Source organism: Natrix helvetica (genome assembly GCF_964273705.1).
Source record: "Natrix helvetica genome assembly, chromosome: 4".
Taxonomy (NCBI): Eukaryota; Metazoa; Chordata; class Lepidosauria; order Squamata; family Natricidae; genus Natrix; species Natrix helvetica.
The window spans coordinates 72,332,787-72,356,292 of NC_138550.1; the positions used below are offsets into that span (position 1 = coordinate 72,332,787).

Here is a 23,506-nt window from a genome sequence, read left to right on the forward strand (position 1 = left end):
TGATGATACATCTTGGGGGGAGTGGGGAACAGAGTCAGAGCCTGGATATGAATTAAGTGAGGTCAGAGTTGGCTTCACTTTGAATGTGCCGACATGAAGCTCCTAATAAATAACTGGATTTCTTTTGAAGCTTGGCTCGAGGCTCATGATTTAATTAGAGCATTGGTCAGAACCCTGACACTCAATTTAATTCCAAAATATTAGTTGGATTTAATTGAGAGGCCAATGGATTTAAAATGAAGTTATTGCCTTCTCTGTCATAGCACCTGCCCCCTTGAACACAATTCCCCACTCTTTTCTACCATCCTAGTCGCCTTCCAAGAACTCTGAAAACCTGGTTCTTGGGTTAGATTGGGAGATTCTGGGTTTGATTGTTGTACAATGATTGTTTTTCTTCCAGACAATGGCATTTGGGACCCAGAGTCATTGTAGAGTCTTAACATTTTTTAAATAAATAAAGACATTTTAAATGAATTTTTAAAAGGTGTGTTCTTATGATACCTTAATAGATGAAGAAATTCCACTAAGGCAATACTGCATTTTTTCCCCAAAGAATTTTTATTTTTTCATTCTCTTACATACCATTTTAGGTATACATTCACATAATAGATATTCTTCTTCACATTTATCATACTTATACATTTATTATTTCATTTAATAAGTTATAATGTACAATTTGGATTGCTTTATTTACCACCTCTTCCTTCTTTTGTAACACCTCCTTTTTTCTCTTTCTTTTCTTCCTCCCTCCCTTCTCTACTTTCTTCCTTCCTCCTCTCCTTCTCCTCCCTTCTTCCATTAGCTTTCGCCTACTCCTGTTCTTCCTCTTCCCCCTCCTACCCTCTCTCCTTCTTTCTGCCCCTTCCATCCTCCTCTCCTTATCTCTTTCTTCTTTCCCTCGTCTTCCTTTCTTTCTCTCCTCCTCTCTCTCTTTCTTTTTTCTATTATTGTTGGTGTGTATTTCAAAACTCAGTTTATGTTTCCTTGGGATGGTATTTCTGTCAGCCCAAATATAATTTAGCATCATTTCTTATTCCCTTACCTTCACTAGTCTACCCTAGGTATGTTTTCCCCCCTTTATATCTTGTTCTTGAATATATACTTATATGTTTAATATTTTCCTTTCTGTTTTCCCTTCTCCCCCACCTTTTCCATTTAATAGTGCGTAATCTGGGTACTTTATCTTCTCCCTACTTTCTTTTCTAGTTTGCTTTCTCTAGCCAGTCATAGAACCTTCCCCATGTCTTGAAGTACTCTGATTCCTCTTTATCCTTTGTTTTCAATGTCAACCTATTCATCTCTGCACAATCTAATCTCTTTTTTATCATCTCTTCGTCTTTGGTTGCTTATTTAATTTCCAATTTTGGGCAAACACAATTCTCACTGCTGTAGATACACGTATAATCAAATAAGTATCCTCTTTCTTGAATTCCTCTGGGATAATACCTAGTAAAACATTTTGTGTAAGTTTTCTTTGTAAGCTGTTGACATGGTTAGTTTCTTTCCCTTAGTTGTTGCCACTTTTCTAGTTCAATCGTATGGCCAAAATTCTTTGCCCAAGTTAACATTGTATCTTTTACCACTTCTTCTTCTAGCATAGTTCTTAATAGGTAGCTATATATTTCCTTGATTATTCTTTCTCCCATTCCCATAAGTATTTTATACAACTCCGAACTTCCTAAGTTAAAACCATACTCCCTTTTATCTTTTTCATATCTTGATTGTATTTGCAATTGTGAAAACCAACCTATATCAATCCCTTGTTTTTCTAATTCTTGTTTTTTTTACTTCTCCCCTTTCTGTTAAGATATCTTCGTATCTAATAATATTTGGATGTGTCAATGCTTCCATTGTTGAAAGCCACATTGGTATTTCTAAATAATGTTTCCCTTTTGCTCTTTCCCATATTGTTAATAATCCATTCCTTACAGAATGCCTTTGAAAATAGTCATGTGCCCTACTTTTATCATACCACAAAAAAGCATGTCAACCCAGTTGCGAATCATGCCCCTCCAGTGTCAATAATCTTGTATTTCTCAGTAAAAACCATTCTTTCATCCAGGCTAGACCCGCTGCTTGATAGTACAATTCCCACCTCGAATCCTTGCATCTTGCAACATTTTTATATTAATTCTTGCTTTTTCCCCCTGCCATATATATTTCCCCACTATTTTGCTCATACTTTCAAAGAATTTTTTCTCTAGTTTTATTGGTATTGTTTGGAATAGGTATAACAATCTTGGCAATATATTCATCTTTACTACTGTTATTCTTCCCATCAGTGATAATTGTAGGTTTTTCCATCTTTCCAAGTCTATTTGTTTTCACTCCTTATAATAGTTATCCTCCTTTAGTGTTCCACATCTTGATGTCAATTGAATACCCAAATATTTCACTTTTTTCACCTCTTGTATGTCCAGTTTCCCCATCAATTCTCTTTTCTGTTTTTCTGTCAGATTTTTTACCAGAATTTTTGTTTTATCTTTATTAATCTTCAAGCCCGCTACTTCTCCATATTCTTCCATTTTTTTAACTAGTTTTGGCCCTATTTCTATTGGATCCTCCATAATAAACACCAAATCATCCGCAAACGCTTGTAATTTATACTCTTCTTTCTTGACCCTCATACCTTTTACCTCTTTATTTTGTCATATTTCTATTCAAAATCTCGTGTCAGTATCAATAATAATGGCAATAGTGGACATCCTTGTCTAGTTCCCTTTGTAATCGCTATCTTTCCTGTCATATCACCATTTACCATTCCCTTTACCGATTGGTTATATATATAGTTTTAATCATATTTATAAATCCCTCACCAAATCCCATCATTTGAAGTTGCATTATCATAAATTGCCAGTTCACATTATCAAAGGCCTTTTGAGCGTCTAGAAACAACAACACTATTTGTTTTTCTGGGTGGGCTTCATAGTACTCTAGCGTATTCAATACAATCCGCATATTGTCTCTGATCTGTCTCTTGGGAAGAAATCCATTTTGGTCTATGTATATAAATTCATTTAAAAGTCTCTTCATTCTTTCTGCCATTATTGATGCAAACATTTTATAATCCACATTTAATAGTGAAATAGGTCTGTAGTTCTTTACTTGTTGTGGATCTGATTCTTCTTTTAGTATAAGCATTATATATGCCTCCTGTTACATTTTGGCAAGAAAGCAGTTTGTCTCCCAGCTTCCTGGCAGACGGACAAAGATCAAAAAAGGAAAGAAGTCTCTGGAATGTGTGATGTATATAAACATGTTAAGCATGCGCAATAAATCATTGCTGATAAAGGCCTATGACCTGCGCACTAACTCTTTCAGTTCAGCTAGCAAACAATTAACGCAGTGACACCCCTTCTTTTGCTAGTTGGGCTGATGTCATCAAATCATCAATTAAGGCACATCTTCTTTCGCAGATGCTCGTGTTGAACTGCTGCAAGTGGTTTGTTGAGCATGTCAGCAATCTGATCATGTGTAGAAACATATTGCAATTTAACAAAACCTTGCTTAACTAATTGCTTTGTGTTTTGATAACGAATGTCAATGTGTCTGTACCTAGAACCTGTGAAATGTGACTCAGAAATATAAACCACAGATACATTATCTTCCATCACGGTGATTGGTCGAATCAGACGTGTCCAGATATCTGTGATCAAAGCATCAAACCACGTTAAAGAATTACAAGCATCTGAAACATATTCAAGCATATTCAGCTTCAGTAGATGAACATGAAACAAAACTCTGTTTTCTCACTTGCCAGTAAACAGGACATCCATTCAGGAACATCATGTAACCAGAAGTGCTTTTGCGTGATTTCTTATCACTTGCCCAATCAGAATCTGCATAACAACATAACTTTGGATGATCAGTGTGTGTTGGTTCTAGCAATAACTTCATGTGTTTAGTAGGTTTCAGGTATTTCAATAACTTCTTAATGCATGTCCAATGAAATTGTGTTGCCTTACCTACGTGTCATGATAAAAGATTAACACTAAGTGCAATGTCGGGTCTGGTCCAACTACTAATGTATAACAGTGAACCAATGACTGAATGATAAAGTGTTTGGTCCTCGAACTGAGGACTTGGTTCATGTGTTAAGTTGTGAAAATCTGTTTGCATGGGTGTCTTTGTTGTGTTAGCATCTTTCATGTTGCAATGATGCAAAATGTGGTCAATTTTCTCCTCTTGTGAAAGACTAAACCCCTTCTGTGTCTTTTCAATCTGAACACCTAAGTAAGTGCTAATGTGACCTAAAGATTTCAGTGTAAAGTATCTCTGCAAACTTTTGGCAAAAATCTCACTCATTTTCTTATTTGGACCAATGTAAACAATATCATCAACATAAACAAGAATTATCTCATATGCATTGTTAGATCTTTTTGTGAACACGCATTCATCAGTTTCAGACTTAATAAAGCCCATTGAATTTAGTTTGTCAGTAAGACATAAGTACCACATTAAACCTGACTGTTTCAGACCATAAAGACTTTTGTTCAGGAACCAGGTATCCCCTTCTTGCTGTCGGAATCCTGGGGGGTTTCTCACATAGATCTCTTCATCTAGGTCTGCATGTAGATAAGCTGTGTCCACATCAAATTGGAAAACTTCTAAACCAAGAATAGTTGCAGTGGTTAAAGCAATTTTTACGCTTTCAGTTCTGACTGTTGGTGAGTAAGTGTTTGTGTAGTCCTCAGGATAATGTTGAGCGAAACCCTGAGCTACAAGTCTGGCTTTGTATAAAGACTCACCATTCGGTTTCTTCTTGATTCTGTAGACCCATCGAGTGCCAATGACTTTCTTGTTTGCTGGAGGTTTTGCAGGTGTGAATACATTAATACATTAAGTTTCTTTAAACTGTCCATTTCATCCTGCATTGCATCATAACATTTGTCTTGCTCTGAACCAGGAAGCTGTTTGATTTGTGTGAATGTCTCAGGAGGAAGAATAACGTTGCAAATCAAAGGCAATGGTGTTTTTGTCAGTTGCCACGAATATCGTTGTGGAGGGATTCCTTTTGTGACCCTCTTGAAATGTCTCGGAACAACAGTCCAGTCTTCTTCTTCTTCTTCGTCCTCGTCCTCACGTTCGTCGCTAGCATCAGCATCCACGGCTTGCGAAGATGGAACATCAGGTTGTGAAGAACTGGTAGAAGGAATATCTGCCTGTAAATTGTCATCAGGCTGCGTGGCATCTGCAATATCATCTCTAGGAAAATAAACTCCAGGATCATTGGAATGAATCCTGGACCAGTCAATATCTTCCTCAAAATTACCAGATTGTGAAATGACAATCACATGTTTAGGATCAATAAATTTGCACCATTTTGAGTTATCATCAATACCCATAAATCTCAGTCTCTTTGCTACTGGACCTCCCTTTCTTCTTTGAGTTAAGGGAATGTTCACCATAGCGAATGAACCAAAAATGTGGAGGTTCTTGAGATCATACATCGTGTAGAAAGGAGTTTGATTGATTACACTGCTCCAAGTACGGTTGACAATGTAATTTGCATATTTGATTGCTTCACCCCAGTATATGCTACCGAGATTGGCATCTTCTAGGAGACAACGCATCATGGTTTGTAGAACCCATTGTCTTCTTTCTACGACTCAGTTATGAGCCGGTGTATATGGAGCGGATGTCTGATGAAGAATTCCATTCTTACGCATCCAGTCCTGGAAACGCTGAGACATGAATTCTGCACCACAGTCACTCTGGATTCTGGCGATGCGAACTTGGTATTGTGTAGAAACAAAAGCTGCAAAGTCTTTAAAGATCTGAAAGGCCTCAGATTTCTCTCTCATAGGATATACAAATCCATATCTAGAATGATTATCTACAATAGTTAGAAAATACTTTCTACCACCAAATGATGGTGGGAAAGGACCCACTATGTCAGTGTGTACCAAATCAAAAATGCGTGTTGACAGGCGTGTAGCGTGTTTGGGAATTGCAGCTAATTTGGATTTAGCTTTCCTGCAAACTGCACAATCCAAAAACACCGTACACCCCTTTAGATCCAAACCTTTTGCGAACTCCGGCATCTTTCTAAGAACACGGAAACTGGTGTGCCCCAATCTTCTATGCCACTTGTGGATACACCTGGAATGCAAAGGTTTACCAGTTAGTGAATTCTCAACATTAACAGTTTCATGAGGAACCTCAGGCTTGCTCTGAGCAACCTGCTTCTGTTTTCTCTGTTTGTTGGCTTTAGGAGCCTTTGGCATAGCAACGGGTTCTCTCTCTGAAGCAACTCTCTCTGGGCCCGTGCTGTCCCCTTTTGGAGTTTGCATACTTGCCTGTGCTTGCCCTTTTGGCTTTGGCTTTAAGTAATAAACAATCAGCATGGTTTCAGCAACAATATCTCCATCTTTAACTATGTAACTTGCTTTCTCGAGGTGATGAACCTGGAACTTTAACACTCTAGACAAGTGACACTGACTAAGCAAATTACTGGTTGCTGAAGGTATGTAATAAACATCAGGGATGAATGTATTGAGCTCATCAATGTAAACAGTTCCTTTTCCCATGACCTTGCAAGTGTGGTTGGAAAAGGTGTACAGTTCTCGATATTCGGGCTCTGGCTCGCCCATTTCTGTGAAAAGTTCCTTTCTGTGGGTAACGTGTACAGCTGCTCCACTATCTAAAGTCCACAAAAGACGTCTGTCATACTTTGGATCAGGTTGTGGAACGTTGATTATGGCCAATGTTGCGAGTGGAGCTTGTGGATCACGCCTTGGACCACGATGACCTTTTCTTCCGCCTCTACCTCTGCCTCTGGAGTCTGTTCCTCTGGGCTGGTATGTGATGGGAGCTGGAACTCGTTGGGGACAATCCCGGGTGTCATGTCCCACATGGTTACAGTTGTAACATTTTGGCATCCTTGGAGCGTATCCTCTTCCTCGGAAGGGACGTCTAGCTGGAGCCTTTGATGCTGGGGTTCGTTGCAGGTGTGGCGTAGCTAATTTGATAGCTTCCTCCTCAACTAAAAGTCTGCAAATGTGGTTAACTGTGCGCTGGGCAATAGGCACGTAGTTAATCTTTGCAATGGCATCTTTCCATTCATAATTCAATGAGTTAATGATGATGCTAATCATTTGGATATCATCGATAACATGGCCACTTTCTCTCAATTCACTTCTCATTCTTTTCAGTTTGGTCAAATGTCCACCAATTCGTTCACCAGGTTTCAACTTCGAACCATGGAACTCAGACATGAGCAAACATGAAGATTCAGTTGAAATGGGCCTGTAACAATCTTCCAAAAGAGCCCAAATTTGTTGGGCTGTTGCATCAGGTGGAAAAGTAACCTGTAGTTCAGTGTCCATCGACATGAGCAAAGTTGTACACACCTTATTCTCTAGGTCTCTTATTGCAGGAATCCACGGTTGTGCAGGAGGATTAAAAACCATACAGTGGGTGCCTTCTCTGCGAAGCAAGAGTGCAATTTCACTGATCCAGGCTTTATAATTCTCTCCTGACTCCTTTAATTTTGACTCACCAGTCAAAGGAGTGACAGAAAATGCCTGCTGAGGAATATGCATTTGAACAACTTGCTGTGCAGGTTGAAAAGCTGGTTGTTGAACCAGGGGGTGCTGTAATTGCACCATTGGTCTTTGTGTGGCAACATTAAATTGCTTGAGGAGGTGGCATTTGCCTTTGGCTTTGCCTTGTTCCATCTAGGGAAAATCCAACACCACCAGGGGGAGTTGAAGACTTAATCTTTGGAGGCATTGCAGCTTGGACATCTGGATGAGCTACAGGTAGCCAAGGCTGTTGCAATTTATTTAATTGTTGCTCTAATAAATTTTTGCCATGAGTTGGCAGTGCAGCTTCACTTCTTGGCTGCAGAATTTTTCTTTGCGTGGCATAAGTAGTAGAATAGAGATCACGTGACCTCGGTGACATGTACATATCTCTCTGTTCTGATTTGCCTGACGCAATGTCCTCTAAGGGGTGTGTCTTAGGTTGTGGGGAAGAAGAAGAAGGCAAGATGGCGTTCTCAGACATTTTTGGAATGGGAAAACCCCTCCTACTTGCCTCTAGCCTTTCATAGTGTTTTTTTAGCTTCTAAGACCTGTTTTTCAAAAAAGTCTATCCGGTCACGATAGCTTTTCATATCTTCCCCAGGGCCTGAGAAGGATTCATAAGTTTTCACTTTCTGCGTGGGGGTGTTTTTCCTCTGCCGGCAGTTGCCGCGAGGGCTTTGGCCAGACATCAATTGTTTGATAATCTCCAAAAGTTTGGGAGTGAATTTGCTCTGGCAATGTGGAATGTTTTGGTTTTGCCCCGAGCATGTCATAATCTCTTGGAGATATTTGGGAACGTGCATAATCAGAAGGGCGATTTACTGACCTCGGTTTGTAGATTTCACCTCCTGTAGCAGCTTCCCCCACAGCAGGGTCTTCATCCAGTCCGGTTACTAGAGTTTGGGAACTTGGAAGCCAGCGTGAAAAGTCTTGCATCTCTGTGTCTGAGGGAATGGACCCCTCCGAGCGCGTTTCATATCTGTCTTTTTTCTTTTTCTTCCTTGGCATGGCTAGAAAGTTTATCTTTAAGCGTACCTCAGTAGCTAGACCATTCTTTCTAATTAGCCTGGTCGCTTATCTCTTGAAGATAGCTTGGAAGGAAAAACCATAAATTATAAGCCATCCTTCTGCTGCCATTAATTGTCAGGGGAAGTATTTCACCCTGAACTAATGAGGTCTAGGAGTCGACAGCTTTTCCAAACAGCATATCATCAAGAAGCAAAAAATAAATAAAACCCGAGAACATGTTCTAGTGAAAAACAAACTTTAATACAAAAATAATTTTTCTGGGATTTTGATTATTCTAGTATTCTCTAAATATTGTCTTTTCTGGAACTCTCTGAAGCTGATACAACTTATTGTAGAATTTCTCAATTATTGTTCTCTTTTTTCATTTAAATGTTGTATATTCCTTTCTTCATCCACCAGTTGACTTAACAGCCTTTTTTCTCTTTCCTTTTTCATCTTGTAAGCTAGCCAACGTCCTGGAAAAAAACCCATAAAATTAATTCCACAATGGTAATCCACACCTCATTGCAAGAGGTAAAAAAAAAGAGAAAAAGATAAAAGTTGGGTAGGTAAAAAATGACCCAAAGTAGCCAAATCAACAAAGAGAAAAAAAGGGAAACCTTTGGTATGAGTTTTCTGAGTTATCCAAATTTCTCTTCCCCCCTTAGGCAGCAAGGGGAGGCACACACTAACAGGATGGCAGTCTTAACAGCCCATTGTAATGTAGCAAGGGAAGGCATGGCAATGTTTACACAGCTGGTCTTATTTCTTTCTTCTATATGACTTTTATCAGTTCGTTATTATCCACAATGTTTCAAAGTCAACTCTTCTTAGGCAGATTTTACCCGGTACTGTTTGCTACTAAACAGCAATGCAGATAATTAATTCAACATATTTTTCTTTTAAGTTCCTGGCTTCAAAAGTGAATCTAAGCAATTCTCAAAAGTCACCAAGTTACCAAGAAAATCATAGGCATAGAGTGAAAGTTAAACACCAATGGCTTCCGATTTGCTTTCTAACATCCTTAAACAGTTCTCAAGATCTATCACTTTCTTTCTTCTATCTAATGGCTCTGTCCGTTTGCTGCTGACCCGAGGGAGTGAGAGCTTTGTAACATCCGCTGCCCCCTTTTCTTCTGCCACTTTCTCTTTAAAAAGCTTTAATCGGAGGTTTAAAAGTTAGTTTACAGGAATGATGCACTTTCAAGCACTCTTATTATCTCACCCAGACGCTGTCCACGTTGATTCCTGTGCTTTGTCTGGCCTTCCAGGTGTGATAGCTCACGTTGGCTACCTTTCTTGCTTTGGGTCCAAGGGCAAAAGCAGGCGTTTTAGGGGAGTTGCGGGTTCCCCAACCACACCCACCTGTGCCCCCCTCTTCAATGTCTCTCCAGGACAGCTATGGTGGGGGTTACAGGTCACCCCTCCCCCGATACAGCAGAAATCTGATGGTTCTTCAGAGAGCAGTCCGGAGAACACATCCTGTTGCTGGAATTCAGGCCACATCCCCAGGCAACACTGCATTTTAATCCATCCAAAACTGGAGAAAACCAGATTTTTAACCAAAATATTTTCCCCAAATTTACTTGCACCATATCAAAAATTTTGCTTAGGTTGTTCTATTTGGCTTATAAGTTATTCCACTTAAGTGACACTGAGAGGCATTTTTGCCTCCAGCAAAGCCACTACTGCCAATTATCCTATTGTATTTCTAAACTGTTTATTAGCAGTTTGGGAGGCGGGGCTGACATTGCTACAACACAACATGCAATCTTGGGGCTCCAGGATTGCTGTGGATATCTCTGTTGCTGGACGGTCCTTTTGGACCGAAGAGACGGTAAACCATCCCAAAGAGACTGTGATAGAGAGAAGGGCACATTCTGCTGATCTCAGGGGCATCCCAAAGCCCCTGATTGATCCAGGAGAAGCTCTTTCCTCCGGCTACAAGAGAAGCAGCCATTGAGGCAACCTTGTCCATACACAAGGTTGGGACAGACCCCTGAAATGGAAGCAGAGCAGGAGAGAGAGTGTGTCAAAATTGGTGAGATAAACTTTACTATTGGAGAAGAGAACACCCAAAAGATTTAGAGCAAAATTAAAATTGAAGACAGAAGAGAGTAAGTGACGGGTTAAACCTGTATTAAAATTAGAGTGTTATCTTTCTTTTCTTAACTTTGTTTTCTTTTTTTGGATGGAATTCTTACAAATGCCTCTTACTTTTTAAAATTGGACTGGGCTCTTTCTCCCTTCTTCTTCTATTTTTCCTCACTTTTTGTATTTGTGGAGCAAGAATCTCTTTCTTTTTGTAACGTTTGGGTGGATTTTTACCTTTTAAATTTTTTTTCTCCAAAGCTCGGAACAAAGAAAGGGCTAAAAGCAGGAGAAAAAGAAGTAACACTGCCACCTAGAGGCTGGAGGCTTGGAAACACTAATTCCTATGAACATTTGACTTATATTTTATATCTCAAAGTCCTTGACTTGGTTTACTGAAAGGAACAGTGGGAAGAGCACGATTTGTTTATACAGGTGCTCTTTTGGAGTATTATCTGTAGCTGGACTGGAGTAAAGAGAAAGCTTGGACTTGAAAGATTATAGTGTATTTGTTTGAAATTTAGCAATAAGCCTTGGATGATTTAGTGGCAGTGTTTACAATCTGGAAAAATGGTGCAACATGAAGAAGAAAAGGGATTAACATTGCAAATAATAATAATCACAGATAGAATTGATAGGAGACTTGAGACTGTAGAACAAAACATAGAAGGAGAGGAGGGAAGAGTTGAGAATATTTACAAAACAACAATGAAATTTGAGGACAGAGTTCAAAAAACTGCACAGAAATATGAACAGAGTGATAACAAAATTGTCGACATTGACAGCAAACCGAGAGTGGAGGGAAATAATATGTGTGAATTACTGAAAGGAGAGATCAACGAACTTGAACTCTATCCCAGACTTCAAAATATTGTTTAACCATGATTGATTGAAGAAAGGGGAGAAAATTTGGCAGAAACAATGAGAGTAATTTTGGCAGAAGCACCAGTGATAACCAAAGGCAAGATGATGGAAGGAACAGATGGAGGGTTTCAACTCTCTATAAGATATGGAGTGAACAACAAGTTGCTAAGAGAAGTCCACATAAGACTTATCAAGAAAACACTTAGAATACAGATTCTACAAATGGCAAGAGATATTGCACTGCACTACTACTGGAAGGATACAGGATGATGAAATGAAATGGTACAATAAAATCAAGTTAAACTTAGCTAAACTTTGAGTATTATGTATAAGATAAAATAATAATAGTTATAGTCAAATAAATGATTTAACAATGATAATAATGCATTTATATATACTTGATTGATAATATGAAATTTTATATAAAATTGCAAGTGAGACTATGGAGATGAGGTTAAAAAGCTTTTAAATAAAAGATAAACAATTTTATATAAAATAGAATATAAAGATGTAATATCATTGGATGATTTTAGGACGATGTAATGAAACACCATAATATAAATTTACTTTAAATTTAGTTATGCTTCACATAAAAAGAATGTAATAATAGCTATACTCAATGAATGTTTAATAATCATAATAATGCATATTGTATGTATACATATATATTAGATTGTTGATAGTAATAATGGAAAAATATGGAAAAAATGGAAATTATTAGGGAATGAATTATTATAATATAAATGAATGTATATTTAGAATACCTTGTTTAAAATGAAGAAACAATAGTGATAATCAAACAAATGAAGTACTATAATAATAATATATACAAATATATTTGATTGATAATATGTGACTTTAGACAACGTTTAAGTGATGACTATGGAAAGGACGCACAAAAAGCTTGTAACCAATTGACACACTGTACATAACTGAAGATGTTTTTATGTTATATGTCATTTGTTTATGTTGTTTAAAAATAAACATTTTATTAAAAAAATAAAATAAAATATTTATTAGCAGTTTAATGTTTTTTTAAGGCTGTCACCCATTTATTATGCCAGTTGGCACAGGATGAATTATCAAAGCTAATATAATTTGAAATCTCTGTTCCAGTTATGCCATTGCATGAAATAAATTATACTGGACAGGCTTTTTATAAAGCCAAATATGAATTTTGTCTATTCAGGCATCCCAACCTGAGCTCAATTTTCCAAATGCTTTTGAGTCCCATACAGATAGACCTAAGTAATAGCAGGTGACTTAGCAACACTGTGTGGTCAGATGGACAGGCTGAAAAGATCCTTTGAGGAACTCTGTGGCAATGTGGAATTTTTGGGAGAGCTATGAAGTTGTGCCATCATGAACAAAAATGTATTTTGGAATGTCAGAAAAGTCCCATCTGTCTGTAGAAAGGGGCTGTTTTTTGTTTTTCGTTTTGCTTCTGGAATGTTCAATTGACAGGATATTGTAGGGTCATCCTTTCTGATGTGCTGCCACAGAAGAAGTTTGAAGGGGGAGAGGGACTCCTGTACCGATATAAGTATGCAGAACTTTAAAAAAATTAAAACTAAAATGAAATCCAAGGAAAAAATGAAGTTCCTTTAGTCATAATCTTGTATATCATAAAGGCAAATCTCATTTCTCCAACATAAGATTTGCATATCAGAATTCCTTTTTATTCAATTAATCATGTCGCTTTTCCTTCATTCATCCAGTTCAATTTATGCCCATTCCTAGAATAAAATACAGCACAAGTTAATGGATAGGGTCAAGCTACAATTATTGTACAGGTTGTCCTTGACTTATGACTGGTCACTTAGTGACTGAAGTCATGATGGACCTCCCTGGGAGTACTTATGTCCTGGTTCCAGTGGCTTCCCCCCTGTGGTCACATGACGGCCGTCGAACACTTGGCAACTGGCCTGCATTTACAACCGTTTGCAGCATCATGTTGTCATGTGAATGTGTTTATGAGTTTTGTCAAAAACTGGCATTTACTTCTGGCTTTTAGCAAAACTGGCCCATAATCACCCATTAATTTACTTAATGACCACAGTTGTCATTTTACAACCATGTCATTTCCTTAATGACCATGGCAAAAAGTTATAAAATTGGTGTACAAGTGTCACAATTTAAGGCCATGATGAACAGGCTCCTTTGTAGTCATAAAGTCCATTGAGGACCACATATAGTAATTTCTAACAATCAGATTTGCAACCCTTAACTGCCATTTTTCCCACTAGGCAACTGGACTTTGATTTTTTTTTCTTTGAAAACATTTCACTTTTCACCCAAGAAGCTTCTGCAGTTCTCTTCAGAGAACTTCAGAACTAAAGAAGCTTCTTGGCTAAGAAGTGAAACATTTTCAAAGGGAAAAAAACAAGAAAGTCCAGTTGCCTTTTAGAAAAAAGCATCTTTGGACAACAATGACCTAGATGACTTCTTTTGTTGAAGGAAGCCTTCTTGAAATAATTCTTCAATTGCCTCAGATCTCAAAGCTCTAAGAGGATGAGAGAAGTTGGTCCAAGACCCTGCTTGCTCATCACTTTAAAAATTATTTATTTTTGCACTTTACTTGTCTTGCTTTTCATTTCCATAACATTGCTGTTGAGACCAACCCATTTTCTTCTTAATATATCTCAATGCTACCAGCCTTATTACATGTCTTATTATTTATATACAGTCAGAATAGTGGTTTTTAAAAATACATTATAGTTAATTTTATCTGCAAAAACTCCATACTATTTATGGAACAAAGAACTCGGCAATCTAGCTGAGGAGCAGGATGAACTGATACAACTCATCTGGCTCACTAAACCTGGTCAAGATCAGCATAGCAGCTGCAGCCTGACTCGCTTCTCCACCGAAAATAACACTACCCCAATATTTTTGGTCAGGCAATTTCGTATATATGTTTGACAGAGGACTTAAGCTATTGTCAGTCTATTTAATTTCACGTATGCTCACTGCTTCCCATTTTTAATGCCACTTTTAAAATGGGGGATCATTTATATTCACACACTATTGACCTTTAAATATTCATGCAGCATCTTCATTTTCTCTAAATAATACCTTTTAATATACATATACATTTATATTATTCTTAAAATGCTGTAATTTCTTTATCTCAGAGAAATATAGAGCACAAACAAAACAAAATCAGAATGATAATAACGCACAACATAAAAGGAACTAAAATGGTACAAAGCATCCTTAAAGCCTCACACAGTGGAATAAATATAAGAAAATGAAATGAATAGGCACAAAAAGGATAACAGAAGGTGGGAGCAGAAGACTAGAATTACAATGTATTTTTATGCAACAACCCCCCCCCCCCCCTACTATTTATGTAATATAGAACTCAGGGAAATTAAGTATGAGTATGCCATGGCCCTGAGGCAGAGATGAAGAGCTCATTTTGAACACATCCCCTCCCATTTTTGACCCCAACATGGGATCTGCAAAACTCAAAGAAGCATTTAGAAATTTAAAAGACAACTGCATACTGATCATAGTAAGGCAAGCAGAAATTAGGTTACTCCATGTCACTTGTTTGTGCTCTATATTTCCCTGAGATCTTTTGCTATAAGTAAACTACAGCATTTTAAGAATGAAATAAATTTGTATATTAAAATATATTCTTTTTAAGGAATAAAATAAATATGTATGTGTATGAAAATGTAGTCTTTAGAGAAAATGGAGATGCAGCATGAATACTTTAAGATCAATTGTGTATGAATATAAATGGTCCCCCATTTTAAAAGTGGCACTAAACTGGGAAGCAGTGAGCACATGTGAAATTAAATAGACTGACAATAGCTTAAGTCCTCTGTCTTAAGAGAGATTTTTTCAATTTTATTGTAAGGCTCAACTTATTTTATCTAATGTTTTATACAGTGACCATAGTTTATTGTACAATGTCTAAACCTCAAACTATCCTGCTCAGGAAGTCTCAGAATGCAGCCAATTCATATGTTTAGGACATAAAATCACAACATATCGTTTACTAACTTTTGAAAGAAAAGAGCAATTGGCCAGGGTCTCAGTTATCTGTTTTTTTTAATATGATGTCTACAGTAATGGATTTAAACCATTCTTGGGTCTCTCTCTCTCTTTGCAATCTCTGTCTCTTTGTAGAATGATTCATGGAGGTGAAAGAGAGGCTAACACTGACACCCACCATGTTGGATTTAGCTTAACATTTGCAGCAAAATTAATTCTTTGTATGAAATCCCTGTATATCTCGTTCATAGATCTAAAGGTGGCTTTTGATTCTATACCACAAGAGAAACTCTGAAGTTAGCCTTCATGATCGATCACCATTTTGTCAAGATCATTCATTCATTCATTCTTGCCTAAACCAGATTATATAATGTGTGGCCCACCAACATTTGAAAAATAATTAATACACTGCCACCAAATGTCATTGCTTCCAATTAGGACCCCCCTGTCATCATTGGCTTTGTAGCCACTTGTAGCTGTAAAGACACATTGCTGAGCACCTCCCATGCCTCCAGGCCTCACAGGCCCAGCCAGCTCCATCATCCCACTGCATTGCTAGCCCCCAAATAGCAGATTGGCATGCCAGCAGATTGTGGCCTGTGATTATATTTAAGGTATCAGTCTGGCCCTTTCATTTTTACAAGTTGTACTAACTTGGTTTACTTTAAGCCAATAAGCAGCTTTCAAAATTTTCAGTCCCCGCCTTTTCCAAATTCTAACAAGAATGTGCCAGAGAGTAATTGATTTACATAAATGTATGTGTCATTCAACTTCCAAGGCTCTGTGTAGTTTCAATTAATATGAAATTAAAATGTAAGTCCACAAATTCCATATCTATATAATCAAATAACCAATCCATATTTTTTAAAATGACAGTATAGTTAGTCCTCACTTAATGACCACAACTGAGACCAGCAACTCTGGTGCTATGTGGCATAGTAGTTAGGAAGAGAATACATCAGTGCAATGGACTTAAGACCTCATGTCAGGGTTTCAAGTAATAGATCCATAGCAAACAAAGCTATGAGGCAGGTAGATTCCTCAAAAAACCAACTCTGAAGTCTCCATTGGTTTTCACCCAACTAAAAGGTTTTTTTTTTTACTTTCTCAAAACAATCAGTCACTCAAAACGATCAGTCCAATCATGGTGCAGTCTGGTAGCTGGGTAGCATCACTCCGCCTTCCTCCAACCAGGTGTGAGAATGTCCTTGGTTCCAAAGAGAAAATATTTTGTTTTGGCTACAAGGGCCCCTCTATCACAAATCCCCCCCTCCCTATCCCTTAGCTCCAGTGTGACAACACTGAAGCAGTAAAAAATGGCTTCAGTCAGGTCAGCTTCAGGGTTGACAACTCACTTCCACCATACTTGTTAAGTGAATCACCCATGGTCATTAAACAAGACATAAACTGCAACTTATGATTTTACTATTGATTCTGCTTTTGGAAGCTGGCAGTGAGTAGTCGCCTGGACCACTGCAATGCTCTCTACAAGGGGCACCTTGAAGAGCACCCGGAGGCTTCAGCTTGTCCAGAATGCGGCTGCGCGGGCTGTCATGGGGGTACCTAGGTGCTCCCATGTTACACCCCTTTTAAGCAGCCTGCACTGGTTGCCGGTTGTTTTCCAGGTGCAATTCAAGGTATTAATTATGACCTTTAAAGCACTCCATGGCTTAGGCCCAGGGTACCTGCGAGACCACCTACTGCCACCAGTAGCCTCCCACCGTCCACAGAGTTGGCCTCCTCAGGGTGCCGTCGGCCAGACAGTGTCGGCTGGTGACCCCTAGGGGGAGAGCCTTCTCTGTGGGAGCGCCTTCCCTCTGGAATGAGCTGCCCCCGGAGCTTCACATAATCCCTGACCTCCGGTCCTTCTGACGCGCCCTAAAAAGTTGGCTTTTCCAGCAAGCCGGCCTGGCCTGTTAATTTTTAACTTATTTTAAATATATTGTCTTTTAAATTTGGTTTGTTTTTTTAGATATGGATTTAATTTTTTTAAACTTTTGGGATATATGTTTTTTAATGTTGTACGCCGCCCTGAGTCCTTTTGGAGAAGGGCGGCATATAAATCCAAATAAACAAACAAACAAACAAACAAACAGATGTGGAAGTGATGATTATGTGACTGGAGAACACTTCAATGGTTGTAAGTTTGAGGACTGGTTGTAAAGTTATTTTTTCAGCTCCATTGTAACTTTCAAAGGTCTCTAAACAAGGCATCATTAACCAAGGACTACTTATACTAAAAATCGTACTTTAAATGCTCAATCACACAATACCATCTTTGCAGCTCTGCAGAAAAGCAATAAAAAATACCCCAAGCACACTTCTGGCAGCCGTGATCTTTGATAGGAGGGCCAATCAGACAGAAGAATTGCCTTTGCACATCTTTTTTTAGCTAACAGCGAACCATATCCCATTTCCAAATCAATAGAGGTCAAATAAAGCTAAATTTTTAACTTTTAAATAATTCAATATTTACTGTTTTCTGCTGTATACTTTACTTTTCTAATTTAACATGCTATACATGGAGCAATTAAAATCCTATATATAAAGTTTTACCACCTCCTTTTTTCTGGCAGGGAATGGTTGTCGGGAAAAGTGGGAGAAAGGAAGTAGAACTGAATCTTTACTCTTTCCCATTTCTTATATGACCATGCAAACCTGGAAATTAGAACAGAGGACTAAAACATATGGGAAAAAAAACATATCAAGAGCAGTTGCAGGATTTGAGTTTGGCTAGTCTAGAGAAAAGGACTGGGGGAACATGATAGCAGTATTCCAGAATTTGAGAGGCTACCATAAAGAGGAGGGGATCAACTTATTTACCAAAGTATCAGAGGGCAGGACAAGAAACAATGGATAGAAACTAATCAAGGAGAGAAGCAACCTAGAATTAAGGAGAAATTTCCTAATGATGAGGACAATTAACCAGTGGAACAGATTGCCTTCAGAAGTTGTGGGTGCTTCATCACTGGAAGCTTTTAAGATACTGGACAGCCACTTGTCTGAAATGGCATAGGATCTACTGCTTGAGCAGGGGGTTGGACTAGAAGACCGCCAAAGTTCTTTCCAGCTCTGTTCTGATTCTAGCATGGACTTCATACACAAGATTAAAATCCATTTATAGTCCTTAATTTTGCTATAGACATACTCTGCAGGAGCTTGCAGCTCTCTTTCATTATAGTTCTTATATGTAATGGTAATGGTAAATGCATAACCTTATGACAGTGTGTTAAATGATGTTCATTTATCAGGACAGTAATATATTTCCATTCAATAGAACAAATCTCCATCCATGCAGTTTTCTTGGCAATGGTGTTTGTGAGTGTGTGGAGAGAATACTTGGCATTATCATTCTCAGAGATAATTTTTCAATATTACAGTATAAAAGATAACCTTTGGATTTGGTAGTAGTGTCCCTTTCAAGTACTTATCAGATCCAAATATATTTAGCTACTTACATATTGGTCCAATTTCCCTGCCCCCACCTTTTTAGTTCTGAATCATTTGAAGAAACTTTTTGAGCATTGAGAATTATAACTTTATTTATCCATAAAGATTTTCTCTAGAGAAGTTTCAGAAAGTCAAGTGTGCCTGGGCTTCAGGCAAGGATACCGCTTAAAAGGACAAAATCAGGAAGAAAACAATATTACATAGTTTTAAAAATTAATAAGTAAAGAGTGATTTGCAGAGGGATAAACAGAAGAGGATTAATGCTTTTCTCCCCATCAATATCTGAAATGAACAAGCACCAGAGGGTTTTCCCTTCTTGGTTGATGGCAAGTTTCTGAATCATAGGACAGACCCAGGGAAGAGGTTGAATGGGAGGAAAGCAAATCAGGCATCTATACTATGTCCAGCTTCAAGAATGAGGTGCCAAAGAACACCTCATTCTTTCTTTTCCCTTGGCCAGCAAGAAACAGAGTAATGGGATGGCTCGAGAACAAGGCTCTTGGATTCTGACAAGTACCATCAAGCTAATCAAGAATGTTGGAAACTAGCACTTCTTTGCAGAAAGCTGAAATGTATGTTTTCCCCAGAATATTCTGTTTGAAAAATATTTATTTCAAATTCTATGGACAGCATTCTGAAATTGTTAATTCAAACATTATTATTACCAGCAATAGTCAGAGTTAAAAATAAAAGCCTGATACTGCATAATGTCACAACTAATAAAGGATTCAAACTTCACCTGAAATTAGACTACTTATCATTTATATAGCATCTGCCTCTAGGTTCCTTGGGGAGACATGGATTGTTCAGTTCTTCATCAGAAGAGTATAGTGAAATTGAATAGAAAATAAAGAATTATGACAGCACAAAGCCACCTAATCAACTTCATGGTTGAACTCCAAACATGACACATGCAAACAGACACTTTTCTTTTTTGAGGGGTGTGTCTGTGTGCGATCATTGCTGTTAAAAACTTGATTAAACCTGTTTTAGGGCTTATGATACAGTTTCTGCATACTTCCCACATGTTTGGAAACTGCCACTAAATCGAGCTATAGATTCCATGGAATTGTAAAAGGGGTTCAGGAGGCAGGTGTCATTGTGGAGCTACAGGTTGCCTACCCAAACTCAGTTTCCATCTCCAGAAAAATCTAAATGAATCCAATTGTTGGGATTCTCATTTCCTTGTGACTGAAAGAGATCCCAGATCATTTCATTCAGAAGGTTTGAAACTGAGCCAATGCATCATGCTTTCAAAGCTCAGTGAAAGCTGCTTCCATTGGAAGCAGAAGGGGAATAAATTTCCTTTGTCTTTGAAAAATGTGTAACTGCCATTTTCAGTTCAGTTGAAAGCCTCATTTTTCCTAATAAAGCATGAATAGTTTCTGTTCTGCAGGTATAGAGTTCCAATTCAGCCTTCTTAATTCTATCAGAAGAGTAAAGATCAAGTGTAGATATGGTTAGCTTCTCTTCTTATAACTATCCAATCTGCAGAGTCAAAGTGAACAGGCTAAAATATATCTATGGAAAGTTGATAAGGGATGGTTACTACCAATTACAGTTCTGTATACTTTGATACCATGTGAACATGAAACTACATGGATTTGTCACAAAACAGACAAAAGAGCAGATCCTGGTGATGAAATTTTGCTAGCTTGGAGATATTTGCCATATCAACATGCTCTTTCCAACATAAATTTTCACCTGACATATTACTGGATATTAAATGGTAAAATGTGAAATTATTTGCAGAGAAATCAAAGATGCCTTCCCCACCACATTTCAGATAGGACTCCAAATACATGTTCAGTATGGGCATAGAATAAAGTTAAATTAAATAATGGGTAAAACTCATCCCACACCCCAAATAAAAGAGAATCCAGCTACAACAGAATTAAACATGCCTGCATTGTAAAACTGAGCACACTATGGGAGATACATATGTACGTTTGTCACAGGAGCACAGGAGTGTGTCTTGCGAGGAAGGTTTTACTATGAAATATATTCCTTTTCTTCAAGAGCTGACATCTTCTCTTTTTTGTCAAATGTAAAATATCCCCCTCACTCTGGCTAAAAAACACCCAGACTACATTGCATGGTTGAAATTAAGAAGGGGAGGGAAATGCCATTAACTCCTAATAAAACAAGTCAAATATCCCATTGCTTTACTTACCTTCCCCCCACCCAAAAAAAAAATCCCATCCTCTGCAGGATTGTTTTTCAATGCATCTCTCAAAATGATTTAGAGATTAAATTATATTGGTCCCTGCTTCATCTTCATCTCCAGTTTAATGAAAGGGGACATAGACACTAACACTAATGCAGCAGCTATAACCAGGGTGTCTTGGCAAAGAAGCCAGATTAAAGTGAGATAATTTCCATTATATCCTGAAATACTGATTTGTTTTTTTCTAAAATAAAAGTAACACATTTGCAACACACAAAAAGCAAAACATGGAGAAAAGGACTAAGTTAAAACAAGACTGCATCACATTTTGATGGTTCAGATAAATCTTCTTTGTACCATCTCCATGACAACCCTACAAGGTGGATGTTACACTGCTGAACTGATGCTTAAATGAAGTGATGGTATAAAATACAGCATCAAATACATCAGGTTTTTTATATGCCTTTTCTGTACATAATGAATGGTAACCTAGCCATGCGTGTGTTTTAAATAAGTATCAACTCACAATTAAACTTATTGTTTTTCATGTCTGGATCTTTGAGGCTGGACAAGGCAAAATATGTACATAATTATTTGAACAGTTCATTTTTCATTTCCCAGTCTAATAATTCATATATAAAAATAAGGTGTTTGTCTAAATGAGTAAAGGCATATGAAAGAAATTAAATGAAAACATGATGGTGCTCCATTAAAACAATATTTACATCTCAGCCTATAGGAACATATTTAGAATATGCTTATTGAGACATATGTACATACATTCATTAGAGAATGCTAGAGATAAATGAAAACCTAGTAACTGTGGTTGTAAGTAAATGCAAGATATATTCATGATGAGTGTAAGATTAATAAAGCACCTATTCAAGAAGAATATGCCAAAGAGTGGATAGATAGTAAGATCAAATCAAGCAGGTTGTGATTCCACTTACCAGAGCAAAAACGTTTTTCCCAAGACGCAGTTCGTTTTGCTCCACAGTCCATGCAAAATCAGCAGAAGCTATTTGTAATAAGTCATTCTGTACCTCATGCCTTCCCAGACTTTCTTCTTTTTTACTCCCTCCCTTAACATTACTACTTGCAAGGCTTCACGCCTCCCTAGCTTTTCCTTCAGGTGTCAAAAATTGCCAGGAATCAGGTTGCAGAAAAAGCAGGAGGGGACAAAAGGGAAGGAGAAGGAGAGAGAAGTCTGAACCAGAAGACGGAGATCGTCGGAGCTCACCGGAGCAATGGGAGAAAACTGATGTATGAGGCTTTTGGTGAATATGCAGATAAAGCAGCTGGCCATTGAGGTAGCAGCTCCTAGTGCAAGAGGGAGCAAACCCCTCAGTGTATTTCACATTTTCCTCAAGGATCTGAGAGATGGATGATTCTGCTAGCCAATCAGATACTTGGAAACTGGAAACTAGGAAATTCCTGCCAAACAGGCAAGCCGTCTTTAAGAAAATGGGATGCATACAAAGCAACAGCTTCAGTAAAAATGCTTTGACTGGGTTGGTTATTTTCTCTTACATGACCTTTTTTTTGGTTGACCAGTGTTTTCAGACCCAGAAACATACATGCCACTGCAGTCTTCTCCTCAACACAACAAATTATCTGTGAAACATGCATGAAACATATATATTGAGAAGTGGGGTGGGGAATCAGAGGAGGATTGATCTCAAGCTGGATGGTTTTAGTTTATTGTATTAAACATGAAAAATGACCAATTATGTGAAATTTCTGGGGGAAGGAAGAAGCAGAAGCCAAGCATGTACAGGGGGCAAGATGGAGGAACAGGCTGTATTGTAGGCGAGTGGGAAAGGCCAACAGTATGCAGTGGATAGTCTCTTCCCCCCTCCCTCCCCCAGCATATCTGATTCAAACATTTGCAGATATTTGACCAAGGAGGGAGTGGTTTTGTTCGCTGTTGTTCCTGCACTGAGAAAGTACATTGTGAGAGCATATGCATACCTACTTCCATGGGAATTCTTAGGGACTTTAGTTGATCTTCTCAGTCTTAAATATCAGTAACAATAGTAATAATGATGAAGTATCCCCAAGTAGCATGGCTTTCCTGTGGAAATGACTGTTAGAATCCAAAGAAGTGTGAACTAGTATAAAACAATAATACTAGAATGCTAAATAATGATTCAATTATGCCTATTTCAGATTGTGTACCAATTTGAAATCCCAATCAGTGAAAACGCTAAGAACAATATACCTAGAACCAATGTGAGACAATGATTCTTTTTAATGTTTTAACTTAAAAAATCCTGACATTATGCTTAGAATCTTCTTTTGATACTCTCTGGGCATTCAAATATGTTTGTAATACATATATTCTTGATTTAAAACAGTTCATTTAGTGACCATTCTGTTCTGACTTAGGCTTC

The 23,506-nt window shown here is 37.9% G+C and overlaps 1 protein-coding gene across 3 annotated transcripts in view; it reads right to left on the bottom strand.

Moving 5' to 3' along the window:
• Nucleotides 1-22,468, bottom strand: part of PSD2 (pleckstrin and Sec7 domain containing 2) — a 124,533-nt gene extending 102,065 nt beyond the window's left edge. The window contains exon 1 of one of the 3 annotated variants that reach the window (XM_081951823.1): nucleotides 22,354-22,468. In XM_081951823.1, the coding sequence (XP_081807949.1) occupies nucleotides 22,354-22,419 (66 nt within the window). In that variant the 5' untranslated portion in view covers nucleotides 22,420-22,468. Of the gene's footprint in view, nucleotides 1-22,063 lie in introns of all 3 variants that reach the window. The other 2 variants (XM_081951822.1, XM_081951824.1) reach the window with 2 other exon arrangements.
• Nucleotides 22,469-23,506: the final 1,038 nt, after the last annotated feature.